This window comes from Amblyomma maculatum, chromosome 1 (assembly GCF_055883805.1).
Source record: "Amblyomma maculatum isolate TAMU_Amacu chromosome 1, ASM5588380v1, whole genome shotgun sequence".
NCBI classification, from domain to species: domain Eukaryota; kingdom Metazoa; phylum Arthropoda; class Arachnida; order Ixodida; family Ixodidae; genus Amblyomma; species Amblyomma maculatum.
The window spans coordinates 419443513-419467485 of record NC_139344.1 but is presented as its reverse complement, the minus strand read 5'-3'; the positions used below and the strand labels follow the sequence as shown (position 1 = coordinate 419467485).

The 23973-nt window shown below is 47.4% G+C and overlaps 1 protein-coding gene across 1 annotated transcript in view; it reads left to right on the top strand.

Annotated features, from left to right (window-relative positions):
• Positions 1-23973, top strand: part of LOC146209216 (sodium-coupled monocarboxylate transporter 1-like) — a 110482-nt gene that overhangs the window by 68098 nt on the left and 18411 nt on the right. The window contains exons 13-15 of the mRNA XM_084587372.1: positions 1366-1532; positions 2277-2374; positions 13608-13723. Coding sequence (XP_084443498.1) covers positions 1366-1532; positions 2277-2374; positions 13608-13723 — 381 coding nt within the window. The remainder of the gene's footprint in view (positions 1-1365; positions 1533-2276; positions 2375-13607; positions 13724-23973) is intronic.

The following is a 23973-nucleotide window of genomic DNA, read 5'->3' as shown; positions in this document are numbered from 1 at the left end:
TAGAGACCATCGGTTATCCTCTCTAGCACATAAATCATTTGATAGGCATACGCATCGCTCATCTGGAATCCGCATCAAGCATATCTTTCCAACGCGTTAGAATCAGTTCAAAATTGTGCTGTAACATTTATTTATGCATCATACTCGTATATCATCAGCTTTTCATCTCTAAAAGCAGAATCCGGTTTATCAACTCTTTTATGTCGGCGTCGCATTTCCAGCCTTTCACTGTATCACAAGTTTTTTTCTTCATCCCTTAATCAAGCATCCTACATCACTACATTACAGCAGCAACACGAATATCTAATCGAACCAACTTTCCGCTTCAGGTTGCTCGCCCGCGCGCCCGGACCACCACCTTCACAGCTTCATTCTGCTTCCGAACCGCCACAGACTGGAACGGCCTTCCCCACGAAATCACTGCTACTACTTGCCCATCATCGTTTTTTGCAAATTGTATCTGAACATTTTTGTCAATAATTATTTACCATTATACTTACTTTTTGTATAAGAACCCATCCCTTATGTAATGCCCCTACAGGGGATATTTAAGGTAATAAACTGAAACGGAACGGAACTGAACAGAACTGAACTACCGTTTCGATGGTGGACGACGGCCTTTGCGACGCGCGTGTCTCTCCCTCTCTCCCTCTTCTTTTTCTTCGAGCATATCCTTCTTGAAGAAAGACTCCATTAGCAGTTCTCAATTGCCATGAAGCAAGCTTTGTGGTCTGAGAAATAGACGGATAGAAGAAATATGTGAAAAATAAAAACATAGTCTGTAATTGTATACTTACTTGTCTTGCTCGAATTTTCTGCCTCAATCTATCGAACACATAAAACAAGTGATGAGTTCCGTCCAAATTTCACATTAGGAAGTAACGTAATCGTCGCCAATTCTTTCCTGAACTTTCAACGCGGTTAGCTTATAATGGATTGTGTTTGAGCTGGCTCCTTTTGTATAAGAGCATTCAGATATTTTATGATTAGCAAAATTTTCGTTTTATCGATTTTTTATGCACTCCATCAGGACTCAGGATGTGGTTTATAAGGAACTCAAGAATACAATTCTGCGAGTTTGGAGTTGCCATACGGTAAGAGTGGCGTGGAACATTGAGAAACAGTAAGCCACCTTCCTATACCTTCTCCTCTTCAGTACTGCCTACATTACGCCCGAGAACCCTGTCTTACTTTAAAGGCGAACGAATGTCTCCCTTGTATAAGGTATGGGCCCTCTGGAGCCCTCTTTTTCAGTAGCGATGAAGGCCTCCTGCGCTGTTAGTAAAGTGAACACTGACACAATCTCCGATGATGGAGTTGTGTCAGTGCCCATGTAGAGTACTGATGAGCGCTCCCAACATTCAGGGTGCTGTGGCGGGAATCCTGGTGGCCATAGCAATGTCCTCGTGGCTCGCTCTGGGCTCCATCGTGTATCCACGCCACGCGGACGACTTGCCCACATCCACAACCGGGTGCCTCGATTTTAACGAAACACTCACGACCGGATCGTTCGAGCCTCCACCGCTGCCGAGGTAAGCATGATTTTACTTCGTGGTGACGGTTGCCAGGGAATTGCACAGACAACACGTTTCAGAGCCTACAGTCCTAATCACTTGTGACAACTGCAAATTCTGCATGTTTTCTTACGTTAGCAATACTACGCCAGGTTTCAGCCCGTTGCGTAGTCCCAGGAAGGGCCACGTTTTACCTTGAGCCACAGCCGACCTGAACACGGCTTTAACCAAGCCGTATGAACGTTCCTTAGTGGCCGATAGGGGTAACGTGAATGCATGGGTCCTGGCAGGCTGAGTCTGATATAACCGTTCCATGTGAAATGAGAGACCCAAGTTGGCAGCTCCTGCCAGGGGACCACGGAGACGACGTCGTTCTATGGAGACGAGTCGTTCATTTGTATGCTATGTCTTTACTCATAGCTAAACATCTCAAGCTACACCATGAGGTACACTACATTCTGAATCATAAGCGCAGCCATGGAAATATGGCTAACGCAATTTAACTCGTTTTAACCAGAGCTAAGCCACCGGCAATTTTTATTGATGTTATTTGAACACTGTTGTAATAACCGTCCTTCTTTTGTTGCTCTTCGTTCTCCTCCTTCATTAGGCAAATGCCTGCATTACAATACGTTTAAATCAATTTGGGGGGCGGGGGGGGGGGGCTAAAGTCAGAATTTATGCTTACGCTGCTTTCAGTATATCAGGTTCTATTTACAGAAACACACATATCCTATTTATCATTCTTTCCTCGGCATGCAGTGGAATCTTCCAGTTCTACCACATCTCGTACACCTGGATTGGAATCGTCGGTTTTATAGCGCACATGGCCGTCTCCCTTACCATCAGTCTCATTTTCGGTAAGTGTCCGGTGAAGAGCCTTCATGTATACTGTGTAGCACCCATTATGCAGGTTACCATGGCATCATTCAAAATTATGGTGTCTTCCCTACACAATCTTCCTTACCCAAGCTACTGCTTTGCTTCTTATGTTAGCATCACGCCGAAAGCCTACCTAATGATCTCAATTGGCCTTTCTTTCTTTATCCCCAAATTCTCCTTATTTTTCGGCTAGAGATCCTCTGATATTAATTGCGAGTTTTTCTTGTGAGTGTTACCTTCCACCCCCTCCCCCCTCACTCCAAAAAAAACATCAGCTGAAGCCTGTTTTAAAAAACAAAAACCGACAAGACCAGCTGCAGAAATGGACGGACACACCTGTGCTGTTTTCTCAGCTAACACCGCGGCATCATTACTATTTTGACCTCTAACAAAACCGCGAAGAACACGCAGAGCCGCTTTCAGCGAGTGACCTCTCTCGGTCACAAAAAAATATATAACGCAATATAGCCCGATGCATGCAAGAGTGACATTCGAAATCAATATGACAACACTCGTAAGAATTGTTATGCAACTAATATTCTTACAGCAAGCACAGACACTCTTTCAGGGAATTACATACAAAATATGACATTGCAAGTCTAAAGAGCCATGAGTACGTTCGGCAGTTTTGCGAGCCTAATATAGACCGTTTTAGCGAAAGCAAGCAGGAGAGGAGAAACATACTCTCTAACCAGATTCATTGCGCCGACCCATAGTTGCCAGCACCGAGTGGGCTGTGCATTCGCACCCTTCATGCATAGCAGAGCTGACTGGCACCTCGGTATATTGTTGTTTGAGAGACTTAAATACCTTTATTAGCGCCCATTTTAGTTGTAATGTCCTCGGGACAGCAATGCGTGTTCGTGGACTGCACAAACTATCAAGGAAATCGCAAGATGATTGCCAAGAGCGCATGCGAGAAGCATGCAACGACAGTCCGAGTGCAGCTGTGATATGTTTCTGCTTCACCACTTTCCAGTCCATCCTGATTTAATTCGCCTATGAACGTTTGTGTAAGCCAGACAGACTTAGTACGAATGACGGACTCTGGAATATCATGCCCATTTTACTTCCTCCGCTGTAATAAACAAGCACGCCGGGCAGGCCGTGCCTCCCGCAAGCCCTCCTCACCAACGATACGGTAAACCTATTCAGCCAGCGCCTTAAACAATAAGCAGACAGCGAAAAAAAAAAACTTTATTGCGAATCTCTGACCCATAGCGTGTAGTTGTTAATAGCAATAGAAACAAGTTCCTCAACACAGCCAGCTGCCACTGTTATGGAGCGCGGTTCACTGTCTGCACGCTGGCTCCGCTACTAAGGCATCATCGAAACTTACATCTTTCTTTTACTGATACAATGGGATCGGCAGTAAGACAGTTCCACGAGAGACCATTTACTCTGGCGCTGAGTAATTACAAAGTGCAGTCGTATATGCCTTCGATGCGAAACAATTAGGCCTAGCTACGACTCGGGAGCAGCGCTCGGGGGAGTGCCGTCGTCCGCCGCGCCAGCGTGCGGCGCTCCTTTCGTAAACGGTGCTGTATGTGCTGTGAGTTTGTCGTCTTCGTTCATGGTGGAGCTGAGAGTGCAAGTTTTTCGACGTTTTGCTCAGCAATACGTCGTGCAAACGATGCGGCTACGACGCGGCGGGGATACGATGTTGCTGTGCCGCCGGACGTACACCATAGGCTGCATAAAAACGTCGACGGATGATACTTTAGACACTACTACTTTTATGTGCTCTTGTTGAACAGTGGTTTATCGTGAATGTATACACTATTGAAGCACAACAGCTCGATCGTATGCTTTTCGCACTTGGTCGCCGGCGCACCACACACACGCATGCAATCGCCAAGCTCGGTACACGATAGCAGCGGGTAGCGGCGTAACCGCGGTAAACGCTGAGCCCATGCCTTTAATGCGAAATGAAAGCAGAGCAACATCGCATATAAACATGCTCTGTCGAGAGGAAATACACGACAAGAAATGGGTCGCACTTCACGTTAAATAATACGGCAATGACTGGACAGCATTTTTCGTAGTATCTGTACCTTTTCTGCCCTCGGTAGCTGCCCGTATACGGTTCATTCAATGTGTGTTTGTGTGTACAGTTACCATTGCGATTATAAAATATTGATTGGTATAATTGAAAATACATGTATCGTGAAAAATACAGTAGATGCATCCTCACAGTTCAGTCTGACGAGTTCGGCCTGCAGAAGTAGAGCGTAGTCTTTCGCTGTCGCCCCAGCTGCTACTGCTGTTTGCAACAGCTGCCGCCATGCCATACGGATTGTATAGGGTTTGCTGGCGGGATCAGACAAAACACCAAATAGCACCAAGGTGTCGGATAGCTTTTATGACCACCGCAGAACAGCACTTTTATACTGCCGCATCGCAGCGTCAACACGCACAGCACAGCCCAAGATGGCGTCAAGAAGAGCCGGAGTGCACTTTGCCAATTTGGCTCATACTGGGCGCCACCATCAAACTGAGATGGCTGCGCCCAGGCATCGAAACTAAAATCGTTTATAGGCAGACTTGTTTCATTCTTAGCATGATTTTTGCACTCTAACGTCCTGTGTTCGGTATAAATGCTGAATATAGTTCTTCAAACCACTCTCGTATTGTTACTTCCTGATGCGTTTGATTATCTCAAAGCAGCAGCTCCGAGCCTACGCCCGTGAGAAGCATGAAGTGTGTTAGGGCTGAGAAAAACTTAATTCGCAAAAGTGCACCTGACGCCGTATTTTCCCATGCGCCAGGTTTATACAGCCACCAGCCTCTCACATTATAAATGAACGAAAAGCAAACTTATTTCAGTTTGTCCTCAGCCCAGTTACCAGAGAACAGGTCACTGCTGCACACCCCACGTTACCTTTGTACCCATATTCAGTGCTGGTGAAGTTATGTCGCATTCAATCAGAACAAACGATGTGAAGTTTTTGCATGGCGGCCCAACTTTATGCGCTTTCTTTTCTACTTTCGTGACTAAACACAGCCCTCTAATCGGGTTTTTACCAGCAAAGTCAAAACGTTTAGATGCAGATAAACTGCCGGAAAAGTGACCGGAGTTCTGCCACATAAAATGGCGTACCGTCAGCGAAAAGCTTACCAATATTTTGCAACGAGTTCGTCTTCGAATGCATACTTCGTGTGCTAAATGCAATTCGTTGTTCTAGTGAATGACCACCAAACTAAAACGAAACATATCAAACAAAGCAAGCCAAACAGAACTTGCGCTCGGCAATTAGATTAAGTACGTTAAACAGCTACTGTTTTTTTTTCTGCAACTTCTATCCCAACCGCCAACAGCTCAAATTCTCGCAATGGCCTCAATTTTATTCTCTTTCCCCATCTCCCATTGCTGTTATCGGGAGCCCGCGCTAAACCATTGTATAAGCTTAAGGCCTTTGCAACTTCAGGTACTGCTTCAAAGCAATCATGCGGCCAGGAGAAAAGACGAGGAATTAATTAGAAAAAAATAAGAAGAAAAAGAAGACATGAAAAGAAAGACAGAAAATACGTAGGTGGAAGAAGAAATACATCAACGGCGTCGCGGAAACTGCAACGCACATAAAGGCTTTGGTCGAAATCGAAGCCTAGTTTCTGCAACATTTTTTTTTTCTCAACTCCTGTTAGTGCAAGGCCAAACAAAACTGACCGTCAGTTTAATAAGCTTTTTAAAAGGCGGCATGAGAATCCCTATGCTGGCAAAACTCTTTTGCCATTAGGGCCTGCACCACGCCGAGGTGGCGCAGTGGTTACGGCGCTCGACTACTGTGCCCAAGGAAGCGGGATCGAATCCCGGCCTCGGTGGCTGCGTTTCGGTGGAGGCGAAACGGAGTGGCGTCCATGAGCTTTGCGATGTCAGCGCACGTTAAAGAACCCCAGGTGGTCGAAATTTCCGGAATCCTCCACTACGGCGTCTCTCATAGCCTGAGTCGCTTTGGGACGTTAAACCCCACAAACTAAACCAAGCTATGAGTGTCTGAAGCCACAGGTGATGTGTAAAGGCGACAAACTTTTAAAAGAAAACTCGGTGAGAGAGAATGGAAATGGGGCTAGGAGTATAGAACGTAAAGTAGAATAATGGGAAAGGAAGTGAAATATTGAAAGTTGATCTGATAAGAGGAAGAACGCCTGAATGAGGTCTTCTATAAGTAGTGGAAGAGGGGATGGGGAAGGAGGCCCCGCTCAGTTGTAGTGCATCGCGTAAAGAAACCAAAGTGTGTATTAAGAGACATTTGTGTAGTTTGTGCTAATTGGTGTGTATTCAAAGAAATTCCCAGAAAGACCACTATCCAAGAGATAATAAATGACCACGTACTTTTGACATAAATCTAAGATTGCGCACCTTTTTCATCGTTTCTTTTACTCAGTTTTCACTAACGATAGATGTAACTGCGATAGTAAACGTTTAGTCCGCCCAACGCAGTAACCAATGGAAGACATACGCATTAGAAAAGAGGGCGTGTTCCAACATTTCCATACGTTAGACACGAAACAATGGTGTGGTCCTGATGGAATACAAATGGTGTTCCTTCAGTGGTACGCGGAGTAGATGTATTATTTGCATTTTCCGAAAAACCTGTGCAAGATCATTCGCTACTGGCGCAATGCGATCATGATAATAATATTTAAACGTGGCAATAGGATATTCGTAAATAACTATAGGCTAGTCTAACTCACTTCAGTGTATTGTAAAGTGGTAGCACATGTAATATCAAAACACATCCTTCATGTTTAGTGAAAACCGATTTCTTATGTCCAGCTCAGCACGCATTCCGATCCCGCCTTTCCACAATGACAAGTTGTTCGAAACTGCCCACCTTTAGAGAGCTATATATTAACGCGAAAATATAGATGTGATATGTATTATCATTGCAAGGACATTTGACAAAGTTTCAAATCATAAATAACTTTTCAAGGTACGAGGGCTAGGGGTTAGTGAAATATATTATTATGGATTCATGTATATTTCATGAACTGTTACCAAAGTGTCAGAATTGAAACTAGCGTATCAGGAATGTGTGACGTTCTGTCTCGAGTACCGCAGGGCTCCGTTTTAGTCCCGTTATTATTTTTATTGCATATATGACATTCTTGCCCTAGTATAATCACCTGTCGTCATAAACTGTTTGCCGATTATTGTTTACTTTACACCTACGAAGCCTGCCCTGAAGATGTCTGCAATCATTAAATTCATGGCGACAAAGCTGCGGTATGAAAATAATTACAAGAAATCTACACGTACGCATACAACTAGAAATGACAATCTTTTAGGTTTTGAATACAGCATTACAGAAAATGACTTAGTCTGGGTGCACAGCTTCCGGAACCTAGAAGTGAAAGTCGCAAATAATCTAGACTGACGTTCTCACTTTGAAAATATTTATTAAAAAGCTTATCAGAAACTTCGCCTTCTTAGGAAACAGTTACCGCCCGATGCAGAAAAAGTATATTGTTGGCAAGTAAGACATTTACATGGCCACTTCTAGAATATGCAAATTCTGCATGGAGCCGCACCACAAAAGAATAAAAAAGAACTTAGAAAAAATACAGCAAATTTCATCCCGTTTTATACGTGTATGATCCAAGGTCGCCGCATAGGTTCGGTTATAGAGACGCTACAGCAGTCGGGAATAGAACAGCTTGAAATTAGAAGAACTGGACCTTTTTTTCATATAATGCAAGATAACGCAAAAATGAATACAGAACATTATATTAATGCGCCTGGAAACATGTTCAAGAAATAAAGTACACCAGAGTTCTTAAGCCAAATAGCACGGATACTGATGTGTTCCTGTATTCCTTTTCTCCGGCTGTCACTCAAATCTAGTATAAACTGCCAAATGATGATGTTGTGACTCTCAGGTGTGGGGAATTTTCATTTAGGTGTACATATTATTTTGAGAAATGGTGTGGAAAGATCTGCGTCTGTTTAATTTCAGTACTTTTTTGGGTTCTGAAACTTGCTTCTATTTTGCCCCTCCCTGTACCGGCCCTCGGGGAGGGTTAACAGTAAATAATAATAATAATAACATTGGGACAGAATATTAGGGCTATAGTCTTTAATGGCTCATGCTCGCGGATCATGCCCATTTGTTCGTCCGTCCTTCCCTAACGTGTTCGTTACGTAGGAGCCGGTACCTGGCAGCTGACATGGCCGAACACAAACTGGACGTAGGGCTGCCTGATATTACGTTTGGCAGGAGCTGCCAACTCTGTCCTTTCCTTTCATATGGGAGGGTGATATCAGAATCAGCCTACGAAGACCCTTGCATTCACGTTACCTGAGACCACGCAAAAACGTTCATACGGCTCTGTTGTTGTTTGTTGTTTGTTGTAGGAAGAAGGAACAGAAAATGCAAGGGATTGCTACTGGCTCTGTAGCTGAGCCACCTCCGCTGCGTCGTGTGAAAAAGAAGAGGGAGAGAGGAGGAGGATAAACGTTTATTTTTTGAGGGGGTCAGGCAGGCAACAGCTTCCGCGCTAGATATGGCCATAATACCTTGAGATCTGGCGACTTGGGTTGCACACTCATCGGCCCACAGTTAGATTACCGGTTCAAGCTGAGCACAGCGGCCTTCCACTGCGCGCAGGTGGAGAGCTGCAGATCCCGCGGAGGGGGGTCTGGTGGGCATGCCTATAGTATGTGGTTTAAGTTGGCCCTCTGGTGACATAAGTTACAGTATGGTGTGTATAATGCAGGGCATGCATGGGTGCAGGTGACTGGATTTGGGAAGGAATGCGTCTATAATTTTTGCCAGGTGGCCTCCTGTGCCTTTGTAAGAGATTTGTGTCCCGGAGGGTATAGGGTACGTGTTTGGCGGAAGTGCAGTGTAATTTCTTGATAGGAAACTATACGGTCCCTCATGAGGAGTTGTCCCGTCGCCATGCTGACGAGTCCTCGGGAAAAATTGTGGGCAGCCTCATTCCAAGAAGGGAGAAATGTGCTGGTGTCCAGATTAGCTGTATTGAATGGTGACTTGTTTGAGAGGCAAGCAGCAATTTGAGTGCTAACGGGGATATCCTGCCTTTGCAGTAATTTCTTATTGCAGTTTTCTAGTCGCTAACCATATGAAGGGCTGAGGTTGAGCTTATCGCGAGGGCGATCGCAGCCTCCTCCGCTTCCTCCGGGTCGTTGGTAATAACCGAACCAGTGGCGAGTTGTAGACCCTGATAATCTACTGTCACAGTCGTGAATGCATTACGGTCCCCGTGTTCGGCTGCTTCGAAATAGACCACGTCTTCATTGGACTGGTATTGCTTGTGTAGGGCTTTGGCTCTTTCTATTCGCCTGTCTGAATGAAATTCGGGATGCATATACTTCAGGAGAGGTATGATTTTCAAGTTAGTTAGCCGCTCGTATTGAGGGGTGAGGTGGGCCTCTACCAGCTCGCTAAGAGTGTTGTGGACTCAGAGGGCATTGAATTTCTTCGTGGAGGTGTTTATGGGAAGGCCAAGTGCGGACTTGAACGCCCGTCTGATCAGGTAAGCAACACGTGAAAGACGTGCGCCGCAACAGCCGTCGTCACCACCTAAGCAGTGGCGAGTGCAATGACGGCCTACAACAGATAACAAATCGATATGGTCACCTGGCGCCTAGCCGAGTGTCTTCCAGGACCCCTACTGTGGGAGATAAAGTTTTACCAAACCAAACCAAACAGCCGTCGTCCACCACCTAAGCAGTGGCGAGTGCAATGACGGCCTACAACAGATAACAATTCGATAGCAGGCTGGCCCCCAACACAAGCGGCGTTGACCTACCTGTCCCAGCCCCGTAGGGCCAGGAACAGCCACCCTTTACCACCTCTCCACGACTAAGACCATCGTGGGTCAGAGGTACTCAGCGCTGGCGTACATCCATGCGACGACAGTGCTCCCACCAGTTATACCAAGATTATGACGCAATTCATTTGTCCGTACCGCATTGCAGTTGGTGACATACGGTTTCTCGTTGCATAGCGCACACAAATCTTAATCAAGCGAGGGGACAAGTAGCACGAGGAATTCGAACTGACAATATATGTACCTTCATATAAGGTTGTACGCCTATTCAATATTCTACAGCCAGCTAAAACAGGTTATATGGCTTGCAGTCTGTAGCTTTAGAGGCACTGACACTTCTATAGACGGCTAAAAATAACTGTATGGCTACTAGTCTATAGCTTCGAGAGCATATACTTTTCTATAGTCAGTTAAAGCAGCTTATATGGCTTGCAGTCTGTCGCTTTACAGGCATTGGTATTTCTATAGACAGCTAACGATAACTATATGACTACTAGTCTATAGCTTCAGGAGCATACACTTCAGCTTTAGATGCATTCAAATTTATAAAAGCAGCTAAATGTATCTGTATTAATTATTAGTATTCTATAGCTTGAGGAGCATAAACTTTTATATCGCTACTAAAACTGATTCTATGGCTTGCAGTCTGTAGCGTTAGAGGCATTCAAAATTCTACAGGCAGTTAAATATAACTGTATGACTAATAATCTATAGCTTAATGGACATATGGTTTTCTATAGTTAGCTAAAGAGATTTTGTATTGTCCAGAAGCTATAGAGAAAGTGGTATAGAATTTTCAATAGCTGCCTATAGATATTTCAATGGCACTTTATAGCTTACTATAAAAGTCCATGATAGACATAGCTGACCGTAAACTTTTCCATTGAAGCACATAGACCATTTTTGTATGAGAGATGGGGTTTAGCGAGTGTTAGAGTCAAATTTAAAAGCTTTGCGTGGAGCCAGCAATCTATACTTTTTAAAACGTACTCCTGCCCATCGTTTACAAACGAGTAGGGCGACACTTCCCAGCGCACTCCCACCCCGACTGCGCTACCAAGGCTTGCACGGTACGCCCAAGTAACGATGGCGAGACCAGACGTTGTGGCGCGCTGTCGCGACTTGTTTTATTGATTCCTTTCTTTATAGGCTTAGGAGTGTGGACAGGATTGGTTTGTCCGCAGAGGGGGTCACAAAGTGACTTTCGAGAAATGAACTCATTGATGAGTAAAAGGATGGTTGGTTGTATCAGGTAGAGGGCAAAAAATATGTCTGTATACACGTTTTTGTTGATATGGAATAATTAGTAAAATATTTAGAGCCAAAAAGGCAATTAAACATCAAAATAGCCAAGGACATCGATATAGTATTCAAACATAGTGTGCAACTATTTAAAATATGACTGTTCTGAATTTAATTATTCAATGAAAACTAACCGTATTGTATTGTAATCCTGTACTGCACATGAGTTTTGTTTTTCTTTTTACATGTTTGTGTGCTGGTAACAGATACTGCGGCTGTGCCAAACTGGGTGCTGTTGGCCAGTCAAGCTGCCGACGGGCAGCTTTTTCTTGCAGCCCCCCTCCATCTGGAAATTTCTAGGTGCAAAATAAACTGATTTGATTTGATTTGAACGTCGAAGTTATACACGTTCAAATTGTGCAAAACACGTACCCACACCTGATAAAAGAAAGGTAAAAAGGAACAAAAATGGAAAGAAAAGCAACAACCAAATTAATGAAAAAGCGCCAAATAGGTACAAAGAGTTGCGGTAAAGGCTTTCGCATTACCCCACTTAGATATGCCTCCATCGAATCTTTTCTTGCGCACCGGCATGCGCTAAGTGCATGGGGATGGAGGGGAATTATTTTAAATTACAGATATGTTCGCCGCTAGCTTAATGCTTTCATTGCGGGCTACTGATGTGATGCCTACTGGTCGTATGCTTTTCCTAGTTTTAGTACATACCTTTTCATGGGCCCTTTAAGGCGAAGCTTAAGAGCCCGCCATATGCATATTAGGTCGAAATGCGTCGCCTTTGCTGTGGTTGTAACCAAAAATTGAAATACAAAACTATTCCGTAAAAACACGCATGTGATTTGGTATCACAATGCTGACGCAAACCATATTTGTGCTGCGCTCAGGGGGGTCTATTACTATTTCGCTTTCTATTTAGCCTCCATCTGCTAGTCAGGTTGCCCGCTAGTTTGCGAAGGGGATTCAGTCCGGTGGCATGCATACCTCTAGACGTGTGCCGTTGATTTTAATTGTAGATGTGCATCGACAATGAGACACAATCACACCTACTCTTAGGCCAAGTCTAGTCGTCCTCCTAATTGTTTTCAAGCCTATTTCTCCTATTTGTACCTTATATTGCAACTCGGGTTTTACCAAATATGAATCCACGGGGCTTTCTGTGGCCTTTCATTAAACGTGGAGGTATAACAGAATGCGCCTTCTGCGGCCGCAAGACGGTGAGCTCCTCGTAAAGCTACTTACATGTAGACATAAAAGCAGGGCCCCGCCGGGGTGGCGCAGTGGTTACGGCGCTTGACTACTGTTCCCAAGGACGCGGGATCGAATCCCGGCCTCGGCGGCCGCTTTTCGATGGAGGCGAAAAGCAATGCGCCCGTGTGCTGTGCGATGTCAGTGCACGGTAAAGAACCCCAGGTGGTCGAAATTTCCGGAGTCCTCCACTACGGCGTCTCTCATAGCCTGAGTCGCTTTGGGACGTTAAACCCCACAAACCAAACCAAACCATAAAAGCAGGGGCAGCAGGACGTGCCAGATAACTTTCACAGAGGCTGGAATGCAACGCACGCGCAGAACGAGGAGAGGTGAATGTAGGAGGCTGAGGGAGTGAATAGTATTTAATAACAAATGGTGCTGCCACGAAGGCCTGTTCAATGAAAAGGGGTAGTATGGTTATGGAGGTCACATTCTGGCGTCGATGCATGCCTCACGTGAAACCTCCCAGAGGGATAGCAGCATGGGTCGGGCCCGAGCGTCGTCGTTGCGCGCTCTGGTTTGGTTTGGTTTGTGGGGTTTAACGTCCCAAAGCGACTAAGCCTACGAGAGACGCCGCAGTGGAAGACTCCGGAAATTTCGACCACCTAGGGTTCTTTAACGTGCACTGACATCGCATAGCACACAGGCGCCTGGCTTTTCACCTCCATGGAAAAGCGGCCGCCGAGGCCGGGATTCGATCCCGCGTCCTTGGGCACAGTAGTCGAGCGGCGTAACCACTGCACCACTGCAGCGGGTTTGCGCGTTCTTGTCCAAGCACTGAATATGGGGACGTGTGCTGGAAGGCGTGTTTTCCTGATGTAGTGTCAGTGGGGCGGTAGTTCGTTTTATTTTAATACCACACATTAGTATAATTTAGCTACAACAAACATTATCTTTTCTGCGCAGAACGGAACGAGAAAGAAGACGTCGACCCTAAGCTAATCTGCCCGTTCGTGCGGAAATACATGAGCACCTACGTCAAGAAGGACACCTCCAGCATACTCAATGAACCCTTGGCAGCGGTAAGAGCTGATATCCCGAACAAGAATTACCAAAGTGTACTCCATGCCATCAGAGACAGTGGGGATTCTTCTGCCCAACTGCGTTTTGCTTAAAAAAAAAAATTTAAGGGAATACAGTGAGGTACTAGTTTCTACAATATTTTAAAGCATGCAGCATAGAAGAGAAGCAGACGGAAGGGGCGGAGATTACAGAGCCGTTTATAGGTTTGATTATATAGCAGGGGTCAACTTGATTTTGACGATGATGCCACGTACAACGGCTCAATTTTATAAATATCGAAAGCTGAAAAGCAGATTCAACTAGCTTTAAAATGAAAATTGTCGGTTTTGGATAGTACTAATCTGATTTTCGTTGAATAAATTATAAAACATGGACTCGCCTAAGATGGTGACAGCCTTTAGTCTTCGCAATGTAGTGTTGCCTCCTGAACTGAAAAAGTTAATATTAGCTAAATAATCGCTCAATTACTGAACTTAATCATGTGCTATAGGGAAAAAAAGTCTCTGTACCTCACATCGGGTGATTTTTGGACTAGAAGCGCGCTTTAAACGAATTATCACCTTAGACTAGAAGCGCGCTTTAAACGAATTATCACCTTATTTCCATACACCTTTTGACATGATAAAGCATAATGTCTGCCTTGCTCTGACCGTTGCAAAACATCCCCAATCACAACACACACACGTATATATATATATATATATATATATATATATATATATATATATATATATATATATATATATATTGCCGCAAACTATTGAAATCTTTATTCCTTCTTCGACAGTGGCGGGGTGCGGCCTTATCACTCTGATTCTGACACGCAGATCAATTCTGTATTCTCTCTTTGCTCGGGATCGTTGCCGCGAGAAATCGCTTTATCCGTTTCTTGGTCGCGCAAGATGCGCCGAGATGTGTATCGAAGATTCCGGCCACTCGCGTGTGTTTCTGCAATGTTCCAGGTTGTGCTAGTCACCGTTTGCCGCTTTACCTAAATGTTTTTTAGCCGCTTTTAAATTGAGCTTTGGCGGATGCGATGGGCATTCATTGTTCGGTGACCGCCGAGCACGACTGTTGCTATCGCCGCCACCGACTGCTAAACCCTTTTGCGGGTACAAGTCAGCCCGATAAAGAGTTTATTCAACCGAAGTGCAATCCTCCTCATTTGTTGACAATGGAATTGTCACCACTACGTTACAATATATATTATTATAAAGTAGACTGACACACGCTTAAAAACATAAGGTTTTACTTACGTTTCGACTGGGGACCAGTCTTCATCAGAGTGGCATTTTACAGGTTAGGATCAGTATTATAGCGTTTTGAGGGAGGCAGCTACATTGCGCCTGAGTTAGACACCTAAGGAAAAATTAAAAACAAAAAAGTAAAAAAAATTAAAAACAGATAAAGGATTCAAAAAAGCACATGGCACGGGATGACTCGCGGTTCGGAAAGATGTTCAGTTGTCACAGTCACCCGCACAAGTGGGCATAAGATAAGATTCCTGAATGCATATGTACACACAGACACAAACACATGCCCAAACACAGAGACCAGACAGTCAAGCATGAGTCAGGCAGACACCAAGACTATCACTGGAAGCCTGTCCATCGCCCTTTCTCCACGAACGTGCGCTCCGCACAATAGCTGCGCCTCCAGCAGAAGTCACCGTTCACGAATATGTGTAGTGGTCATAGTAAGCTATTCATATACACGGTGGCACAATAAAATACTCCGGAGTCGGCAAACCTTGGGATGAATCGTGGAAAGTAAGAACACAGCCCCAGAAAACTGCGGAGCTCCTTTTGAGTCTCGGGTCGTTGGAAAAACTGCTGCAGTCGTCTGTGGATCTGGCCGAACTGCATCGTGGTCGACGAGATGTCCGAGTACAAGTGCTTGACGTTCGCCAAAACGGCATATTTTAGAATTCAGGACAAGGCTGCAGGTAATCTAAAACAATAGCGAGTCGCGAGTTATGTTCAGTAAACGTCCGGCCAAAAATAACAATATCGTCTAAATAGCACCTGCACATTTCCCACTTGAGGCCACGAAGTATTGCGTCCATAAACTTTTCAAATGTGGCGGGCGCATTACATAGGTCGAAGGGCATGACAATAAATTCGAATAGGCCATCCGGCGTAACAAATGCAATTTTTCCCTTGTCAGCAGGGCCCATCGGAATCTGCCATTACCCCGATCGCAAATCAACTGAAGAGAAATAAGACGCGGAGAAAAGGCAATCTATGGCATCGTCAATGCGCGGGAGAGGATGCACATCCGTTTTAGTGATGGAGTTGAGGCGACAATAGTTGATGAAGAACCTCCACGTTCCGTCTTTTTTCTTTACCAATATCACGGGAGCAGCCCAAGGACTAGAGGATTCCTGTATTGCGCCTCTGCTCAACATCTCTTGGACTTTCTAGCTGATGATCTTACTCTCTAATGGCGACACACGGTGCGGCTTTTGACGGATCGGATGGGCAGATCCCGTGTCAATTCTATGGCGTACGCGAGATAGAGGAAAACTTTGCGAGCCGTCGTACTGCGCGAAATCAAAGACGGAGACGTGCTGAGACAATAGGCTCGTCAAGATCTGGCGTTGCGAGGCGTTCAAAGATGCGCTGATCATCGGAACAAGCTTCTGGTCAGCGGGCGAGTGAGGAGCAGGATTGTCGGGGCAAGAAGCAACGAAAGCTAAATAATTCGGTATAGCTGCGCTACATGAAGCTAGTTTCAAGCCCGCTGGATATGCAACCGGTTCCTGTGAGTAATTGATAGTCCTTAGTCCGGAATGGTCCTCTTTCACACAAACCAAACAATGCGGCACTAACACATTTTTCTTTACGCAGTGCGAATGAAGAGGCGCCACAGAAGCCTCAAATAAGTCGTTAATGACACGGGAGCTGGACACCTGGACGCACACTGCAGAATGTAGCGGTACGAGGACTTCATCACACACACAAAACGTCTTCATAATTTGACGTCTCTTCAAAACGTTCACGAGGAAGAGAACCACTAACACTTAGCGCTCCCGTCCGGTAATAAACTGTAGCGCCACACATACGCAGAAAGTCAGTTCCCAAGATTACGTCGTGTGTAGATCGGGGCAGTACTGCGAACGCCGCCGGAAATACTGTGCCTCCCAAAGATACTTTAACGCTGCACACTACAACCGGATACAATAACTCTCCACTCACTCCATGAAAATTAGCAGTTTTGTTCCAAATAAACATGTATTTGTTCTTCGAAAGGTTCATAAATTTTGAACTCATGATTGAAACAGTACCACCAGTGCCTACCAACGCCATTGCAGACAAACCATAAACAACGACATCATTCTTGCTATGCGGCAAGTCATTAGGGTCTAGAAAGGTTGGGCAGTGTCGGATAACGCCAGAGACCGAACTCAAGTTGTCCTTGGCAATGAGGAAGCGGTAGACGTCTTCCGCAATACCCTTGAGCAGATGGCCTACTTTATCGTCCTCAGTCATCCTGCTGTTGGCGGCCCTGCATAACTTGACTATGGCCTCGTTGTAGGCGGTGCAAGTTTCTCCTGCTGCCTGGGCCCTCTGAGCAAGTGTGTGCTCGGCCTGTTTCTCCTTTCCAGCTGAGTCCCTGGTCTGCTGTTGTTGTGGCTGTAGGAAGAAGGAAACGAAAATGCACGGGCCTGCTACTGGCTTTGTAGTTGAACCACCTCCGCTGCCTGATTAATTGATTTATAGGATGAGAAAGGTGCGGTAACTCTCCACTGCCTGATTGATTTATAGGAAGGGAAAGGCGCGGTAACTGTCTCACTTGTTTGCTGTGGACACCTCAACCGCGCCGTAAGGGAAGAGAGGAAGGTGGGAGTGAAAGTGGAAAGACAGAAAGAGAAGCCGTAGTGGAGGGCTACAGAGCAATTTCGACCACCTGGAGATCATTAACGTGCGCTGACATCGCACAGCACACGGACGCCTCTTCGTTTCGCCTCCATCGAAACGCAGCCGCCGAGGTCGGGTTCGAACCCGGGTACTCCGGCACAGTAGTCGGGCGTCTTACCACTGCACCACCCCGGCGGGGTGCTCTTGCGGACAGAAGAGAAAATAGAGAAGAAAGAAAAAAGAAGAGCGAGAGAAAGACGGGTGCCGCAACAACAGCTGTCGTCCACCACCAAAGCAGTGGCGGGTGCAATGACGGTCTACAACAGATGAAAATCGGTGGCTGGCTAGCCCCCGCCGCAAGCGTCGTTGACCTACCGTCCCAGCCCCGTAGGGCCAGGAACTACTACCCTTCACCACCTCTCCCGCCTCTCTTCTGTCCGCACGAGGCAGCGGAGGTGGCTCAGCTACAGAGCCAGTAGCAGGCCCGTGCATTTTCTTTTCTTTCTACCTACAGCCACAACAATAAGAGCAACCTACATACGCCACACCTACAAGCCATAGTATTTGTGGAACACTTATGCTCGGGCTCTGCCAACACCTTTCAAAAAACATTTTCTAGGAGGTGTTGGCCCGACGGGGCAGCCAACACCTTGCGCAGCTCGTGATGCTGGGATGCATGATGAGAACGAATGGTTTAAGGAGACCTCGGGGCAGGATAGAAGGTATGGTAAAGGGGGCAGGATCATTCACTGCGATCCGAATATCTGCTCTCCAGGATATGGTAACCACTAGGCGTCTGGGTGAGACGAAAAGCCTTGCATCACCACCATGACTCCACCGGGAATCGAAGCTCCATCCCTTGGATCCCCAGAAGAGCTCTCTAACCAACTGCGTCACGCCTGGGACAGTGAAAGACACATCACAGTTCTCCTTGTCTACCGCGAGCATGATAGTATCGGAATTCCGCGAGTTCAGATACAGCGCCTTGCATTTCCTGTAAGCAAGTGCACTTTGATGCCTTCAACGGAATGCTGGCTGTGTTCGACAAGTTGTTGCTTTAGGAAGAAGGAAAAAGAAAACGCACGGGCCTGCTACTGTTGTAGGACTTGTTGCGTTGGTACTGCTCCGGTAGCGGACCAACGGGTAGCGAAAAGCCGAGTCAGACGTCGGGCTGCATGCACTTCAATATTGGGCGGTGGTCACCCAAGCAGAGACTGGCCGAGAGTTAGAGAGAACTTAACGAAGGTTTATTTACATGGTGAATCTGAGAAGGTACACACTGGAGAGCACTCGTGCTCTCGTTTTTAACAACTTTTTTGTCCCCAAGTACCTAGTTGGGGAATTTTCTATTTTGTCAAAGTCCAATCACATTTGAGTTCCTGATCTGCTGGCATTCGGGAACCGCCCACTAGAACGTCCTCCCAGCGCACTCTTTCCACTTTAGCGGCACGATGGCGACTCCGCCGGGGGAAGTCAGGCATGGGGGTCCCAAGGAGGCTTGCTGGCTGTCCAAGGTCGGAACCGCGCGCCACCCACGCGGACCCCTCGCGCGGGAGCACTCCGCGGGAAAGGAATGCGGTGACCGTTCTTCTCCACGGGGGGGAGATGACCCGCTTTCTCTCCTCGGTGCTAACACGCAGGCGCCGCGGCTCTCTGTTTCCAAACACAGGCGCGCCCGCTCTTCGGCGAATTCGTTAGCGCCTCTGCGCACAGTCCTCCGGACACAAACTGGGGCAACTGCTGCCGTCGCTGCCGATATGCGACACCGCGTTGCTGCGTCCTGGGTGGTTCTGGTCCACGAACTCCGAGGTGGTCGCATGCAGTCTTCTTAGAAAAACGGACGCCCATCTCGACACGTGCACCGTCTCGTTACTCGGGAAGTTCGAAACGTAACAGCCTTCATTGCACTCGCCACCGCTTAGGTGGTAGACGACGGCTGTTGTTGCCAGTGCTCGTCTTTCTCTCCGTTTTCTTTTTCTTTCTTCTCTAATTTCTCTTCTGTCCGCACGAGGCTGGCACTCCCGACTTGCATCTGTTGCATTTGAGATTGGATTTGCTGCATCATATCCTGCATCATCTACTGCATCATCTGTTGCATTCGTGTTTCAAGTTCTCCATTTTTGGATGCTTGTGACTGTTTTGGAAGGGCTCTAGTGATTTCAAGCGTTGCTGTTGTGCCTTTAGTGTTTTTGTTAGTTCCTCGACCTTGCGTTCGAGCTCATTTTGTATTAGTCTAGTGAGTTCAAGCTCGCATCGGAGTTCATCGCTGCTCGCGTCTTTAGCTTCATTGACAGGAATATTTTGTTGTTTGTATTGTTTGTGTTGCTACAATTTTCAACCGAGTGCGGATCAATGGTAGATGCCCAGCTTACCTTGCTGCCGCCTTTCTAGGAAAGCTTGTTTCTTTTCTTTTCTTGTTTGTTGCCCTCCTGTGACTGGCCGGCTACAGAGGTGGGAAGGAATTGGACCTTGATCGGCACCTCGAGGTCTCTCCTTGTGAGCTGAACCATCGCTTGCGTGGTCGCCCGCGTTGGTCACTGCGCCCTATTTCCTCGCTGGGCTTCGGACTTGTTTTTTTTCAGTCTCTCGGGGCACTCTTTGGATCCGGTGCGATGTGCCTTACCGCATATTAGGCACTTGAGCTCGCACACATGGTCTTTCGTCGGATTTGGATATCGGCACAGTCCGCACACAATAATGTCCGGTGTGGGGCACACGTCGGAGCGGTGTCCTTGCTGGAAACAGACGTAGCACACTTGCCTCGTGGGGCGGTACTGGTAGCATAGTAGTTCACCTCCGTAGTATGTTACGAATTTCGGCAAGATCGGGCCGTCGAACGTGATCACTGCGGTCTTGGATTTTCCAAGCATCCTTGCCTGGAGAATGGTTACTCCTTGCGTTCTGACTCATAGGTGGGCTTTGAGCTCTTCGAGAGACGTACCTGGGTCAACACCGTGTACTACGCCGCGAAAGACGTCCTCCGGAGCTGCCACGTAAGCGTTTACCTCGTACGACTTTCCGGCGAATTTAAGGCGGGTAATGTGCCGCACCAGGTGAGCCGTTTCTTCATGTGGAGTGCTAATGATAATGATGTTGAATCCTGTACGAAGCCTTACAAGTATGTCCTCGTCCTTGCATTGTTGGCTGCACGCCATGATAACGGCGTGCGCTACTTGGTGTGTGGTGAGTGATTTCACCATGAGTCCTTTCTTGGGTCCAAACATTATTTTGATGTCGTTTTCGGGGAGTGGCGGCAGTCTTCGCCTAGGCCTCCTCTGCTCCCCCGGCTCAGTCTTGTTGCAGCCGGTCACATTACCCAGTGATTTTTCATCGTGAGGTTGGGCGTCCGGGCCGGTTCCCGTGCCTTTCCGCTGTCCTCGCCTCTGGTTTTTTTTCTGGCGCTTGGATTGAACAAGCTCCCAACTGGCATCGTTGTTGTACCCGACGCGCTCCCATGAGGAATCTGACGCAATTCCGTCTTCGGTTCCCGCCTCAGGTATTCCGGGCAGTAGTCGGACGTCTTACCACTGCACCACCCCGGCGGACCCGACCTCGGCGACTGCGTTTCGATGGAGGCGAAATGAAGAGGCGTCCGTGTGCTGTGCGATGTCAGCGCACGTTAAAGATCCCCAGGGGGTCGAAATTGCTTCGTAGCCCTCCACTACGGCTCCCCTTTCTCTCTTTCAACTTTCACTCCCACCTTCATCCCTCCCCTTACTGCGCGGTTCAGGTGTCCACAGAGCAAGTGTGACAGATACTGTCCCTTCCTCTTCCTGCGAACCAATTATTATATTCCTGACTCGGCGTCTCCAAAGTCGTCTTCATCCATCCTTTGGAATTCGTCAAGGAGGGCATTTGGTGGTTGTGGCGACGCTCTTAGGGCTTGGCTTGGCCCTGCCATATGGTGTCTGAAGAAGCGTCGGTGCTAGGCGCCGCCGTCGTCAATAAGCCTAGCGTCCCATGCTCTCCCGATGTCGAGCTGGGCGTCCCGTCAGGGTTAGCGGGCTGGTGGCCGCTTTGGAACTTTCAAGTCCGGTAAAGATCAAAAATAGTCCTACCGCTGAAATATGGCATCCATGGGATCCAGCACTTGATGTCTTCCAGTTCCGAATGAAATCTGGTGGCGAAAAAGTCCGGTGAAATCGGTCAAAATTTCCGGAGCTGAAGTGACGCGTGTCCGCGGAGGTGACTCCGCATCCCCCAGGTGGTCGAAATTACATCGTAGTCCTCTACTACGGCTCCTCTTTCTCCCTATCCCCTTTCACTCCCACCTTTCTTCCTTCCCTTACTGCGCGGTTGAGGTGTCCACATAGACCCAAGTGAGACAGTTTCCGCGCCTTTCCCTTCCTATAAATCAATCAATATAAATTAATCAGGCAGCGGAGGTGGCTCAACTACAGAGCCAGTTGCCGGCACGTGCATTTTCTTTTCCTTCTTCCTTCAGTCGCAACAACAACGCGGCCACGGCTTTGTCTGGCGGAGCGGCTGTGGGGCACAGCGCGGCGCTGGCGCCGGGCTTTGAAGGTATGGACAGTGACTACAGGTTTCCCCTCGCTCTCGTGCGTGCGCGTAATTAAATACAAGTGCGGTGTGCATATTATAGCGATGTGCGTAACGTTCAGGCACGAGAGCGAGAGAAAAACCTGTCGTCATTGTGCATACCTTCGCAGCAGCAGCGCGAAGTGCCGCGCTGCACCCCACAGCCGCTGCGCCAGCCAAAGTCGTGGGCCGCATATTTTTGACCGCGACTGTGCAGCAACTTTCAGGCTTTCGTATTTTTCCACTGCAGATTCTGCAGTGCTCTCGAAATTTTTGATAAAACGAAACGGTTTATAGTGACGTAGTCTGGCAGCTTCCAGTGTGTATTGTAAGACGCATTGTACACTGCCGCGTCTTTATTGTAAACAATAAAAACAAAAACACATTCAGCTGGCATGTAGGGAGCCTAGGCTCTAGAGTCTAAAGGAAAAACCTGTTTAGTGCAGTAGTTTCTGTTCCTCGTCATAAATTACCGGCTTTGGATCTTGTCTGAAAATTTATCCAGTTAAAGATTGGTATAGAAGACGTCTAAGAGTTTGCTAGTATTAGCGAACATAGCTGCAAGCAATGAGCTAGTTTCAGAACGCAGCTCTTCGGCGCCCGTTCCTGGGTTTCGCGCCGGCGTCGGCCGCGTCGGCCTCGTGAACAGCACCGCCCCCCTTTTCATTCCCTCAGTTCGAGCCGGCGCTTCAGCAACCGGAGCCTCGCCGATGGGGGCAGGAGCGCGCGCAGCAACCGGAGAACATGAGGAAAGGAAGGGGGGGGGGGAGGGGTTCGCCGGAGGCAGCGCCAGCAGCGACTGGATGATGCCGCTGACGACGCAAGCGAGTCAAGGCAACGTGACTGTGTAGAACACCATCGCCGCCATGCAGAAAAAGGAGGAGGGGGTCCCCCCTCTCCCTGCGTGGCGGCGAGGGTGCTCTCAGGTTGCCGAAACGCCTGCACGCTATCAGCGGATCACGGTGCGTGCATCCCATTCTCACTCGCTTCACTCGCTAGTGGCGTCAGCGGCATGTCAGTCGCTGCTATCTGTTCGTCGCGCAACGTTCCCATGGGCCCACGCGCTGCCTCCCGCACCCTCCCGATAACATAGTTTCTCTCTTCATTTATCCGACTACAAAGCTTCTTTTATGACAGCCAAGAACGGTTAGTGAAGTGTCTCTTGAAGGAATACGTGTGAAAAATTAAAAAAGTTGTTTATAATTGTACCTACATCTCTTGCTCGATATCTCTGCCTCAGTCTGTCGAAAAGGTGAAACTGCTGATGAGCTGTGCTCAAATATCGCATTAGGAAGTAACCTAATCGTGGGCAATTTTTCTTTCTTCTCAATTTTCTCTTCTGTCTGCACGAGGCAGCGGAGGTGGCTCAGCTACAGAGCCAGTAGCAAGCTCGTGTATTTTATTTCCTTCTTCCTACAGCCACAACAACTGCAGCGGAGGTGGCTCAGCTACAGAGCCAGTAGCAGGCCAATTTCCTCCTCTAGGTGGCGTTGAGCAGGCCGTGCATTTTAACGCGATAGCGTTAAGGAGCTCGTGTCGCAGAAAAGCCGGTGTCGTCGGCATCGGCGGCGTTGGCTGTGAGCGATAAATCCCGGCATGAACTTCATAAATAAAAAGAAACTTCGAAGATGGGCTGGGTGGGAATCAAACCAGGGTCTCCGGAGTGTGAGACGGAGACACTACCACTCAGCCACGAGTTTGATGCTTGAAAGCGGTACAAAAGCGCTTCTAGTGAATGCGGTGTTGCCTTAGAAACGTGCCGTAGAACGTTATACTGCGGTGTATATCGGTAATTATGAGCATGTTACTTACAGAAGTCGCAGTTACACGAGCAGCGAAGTACGTTTCCG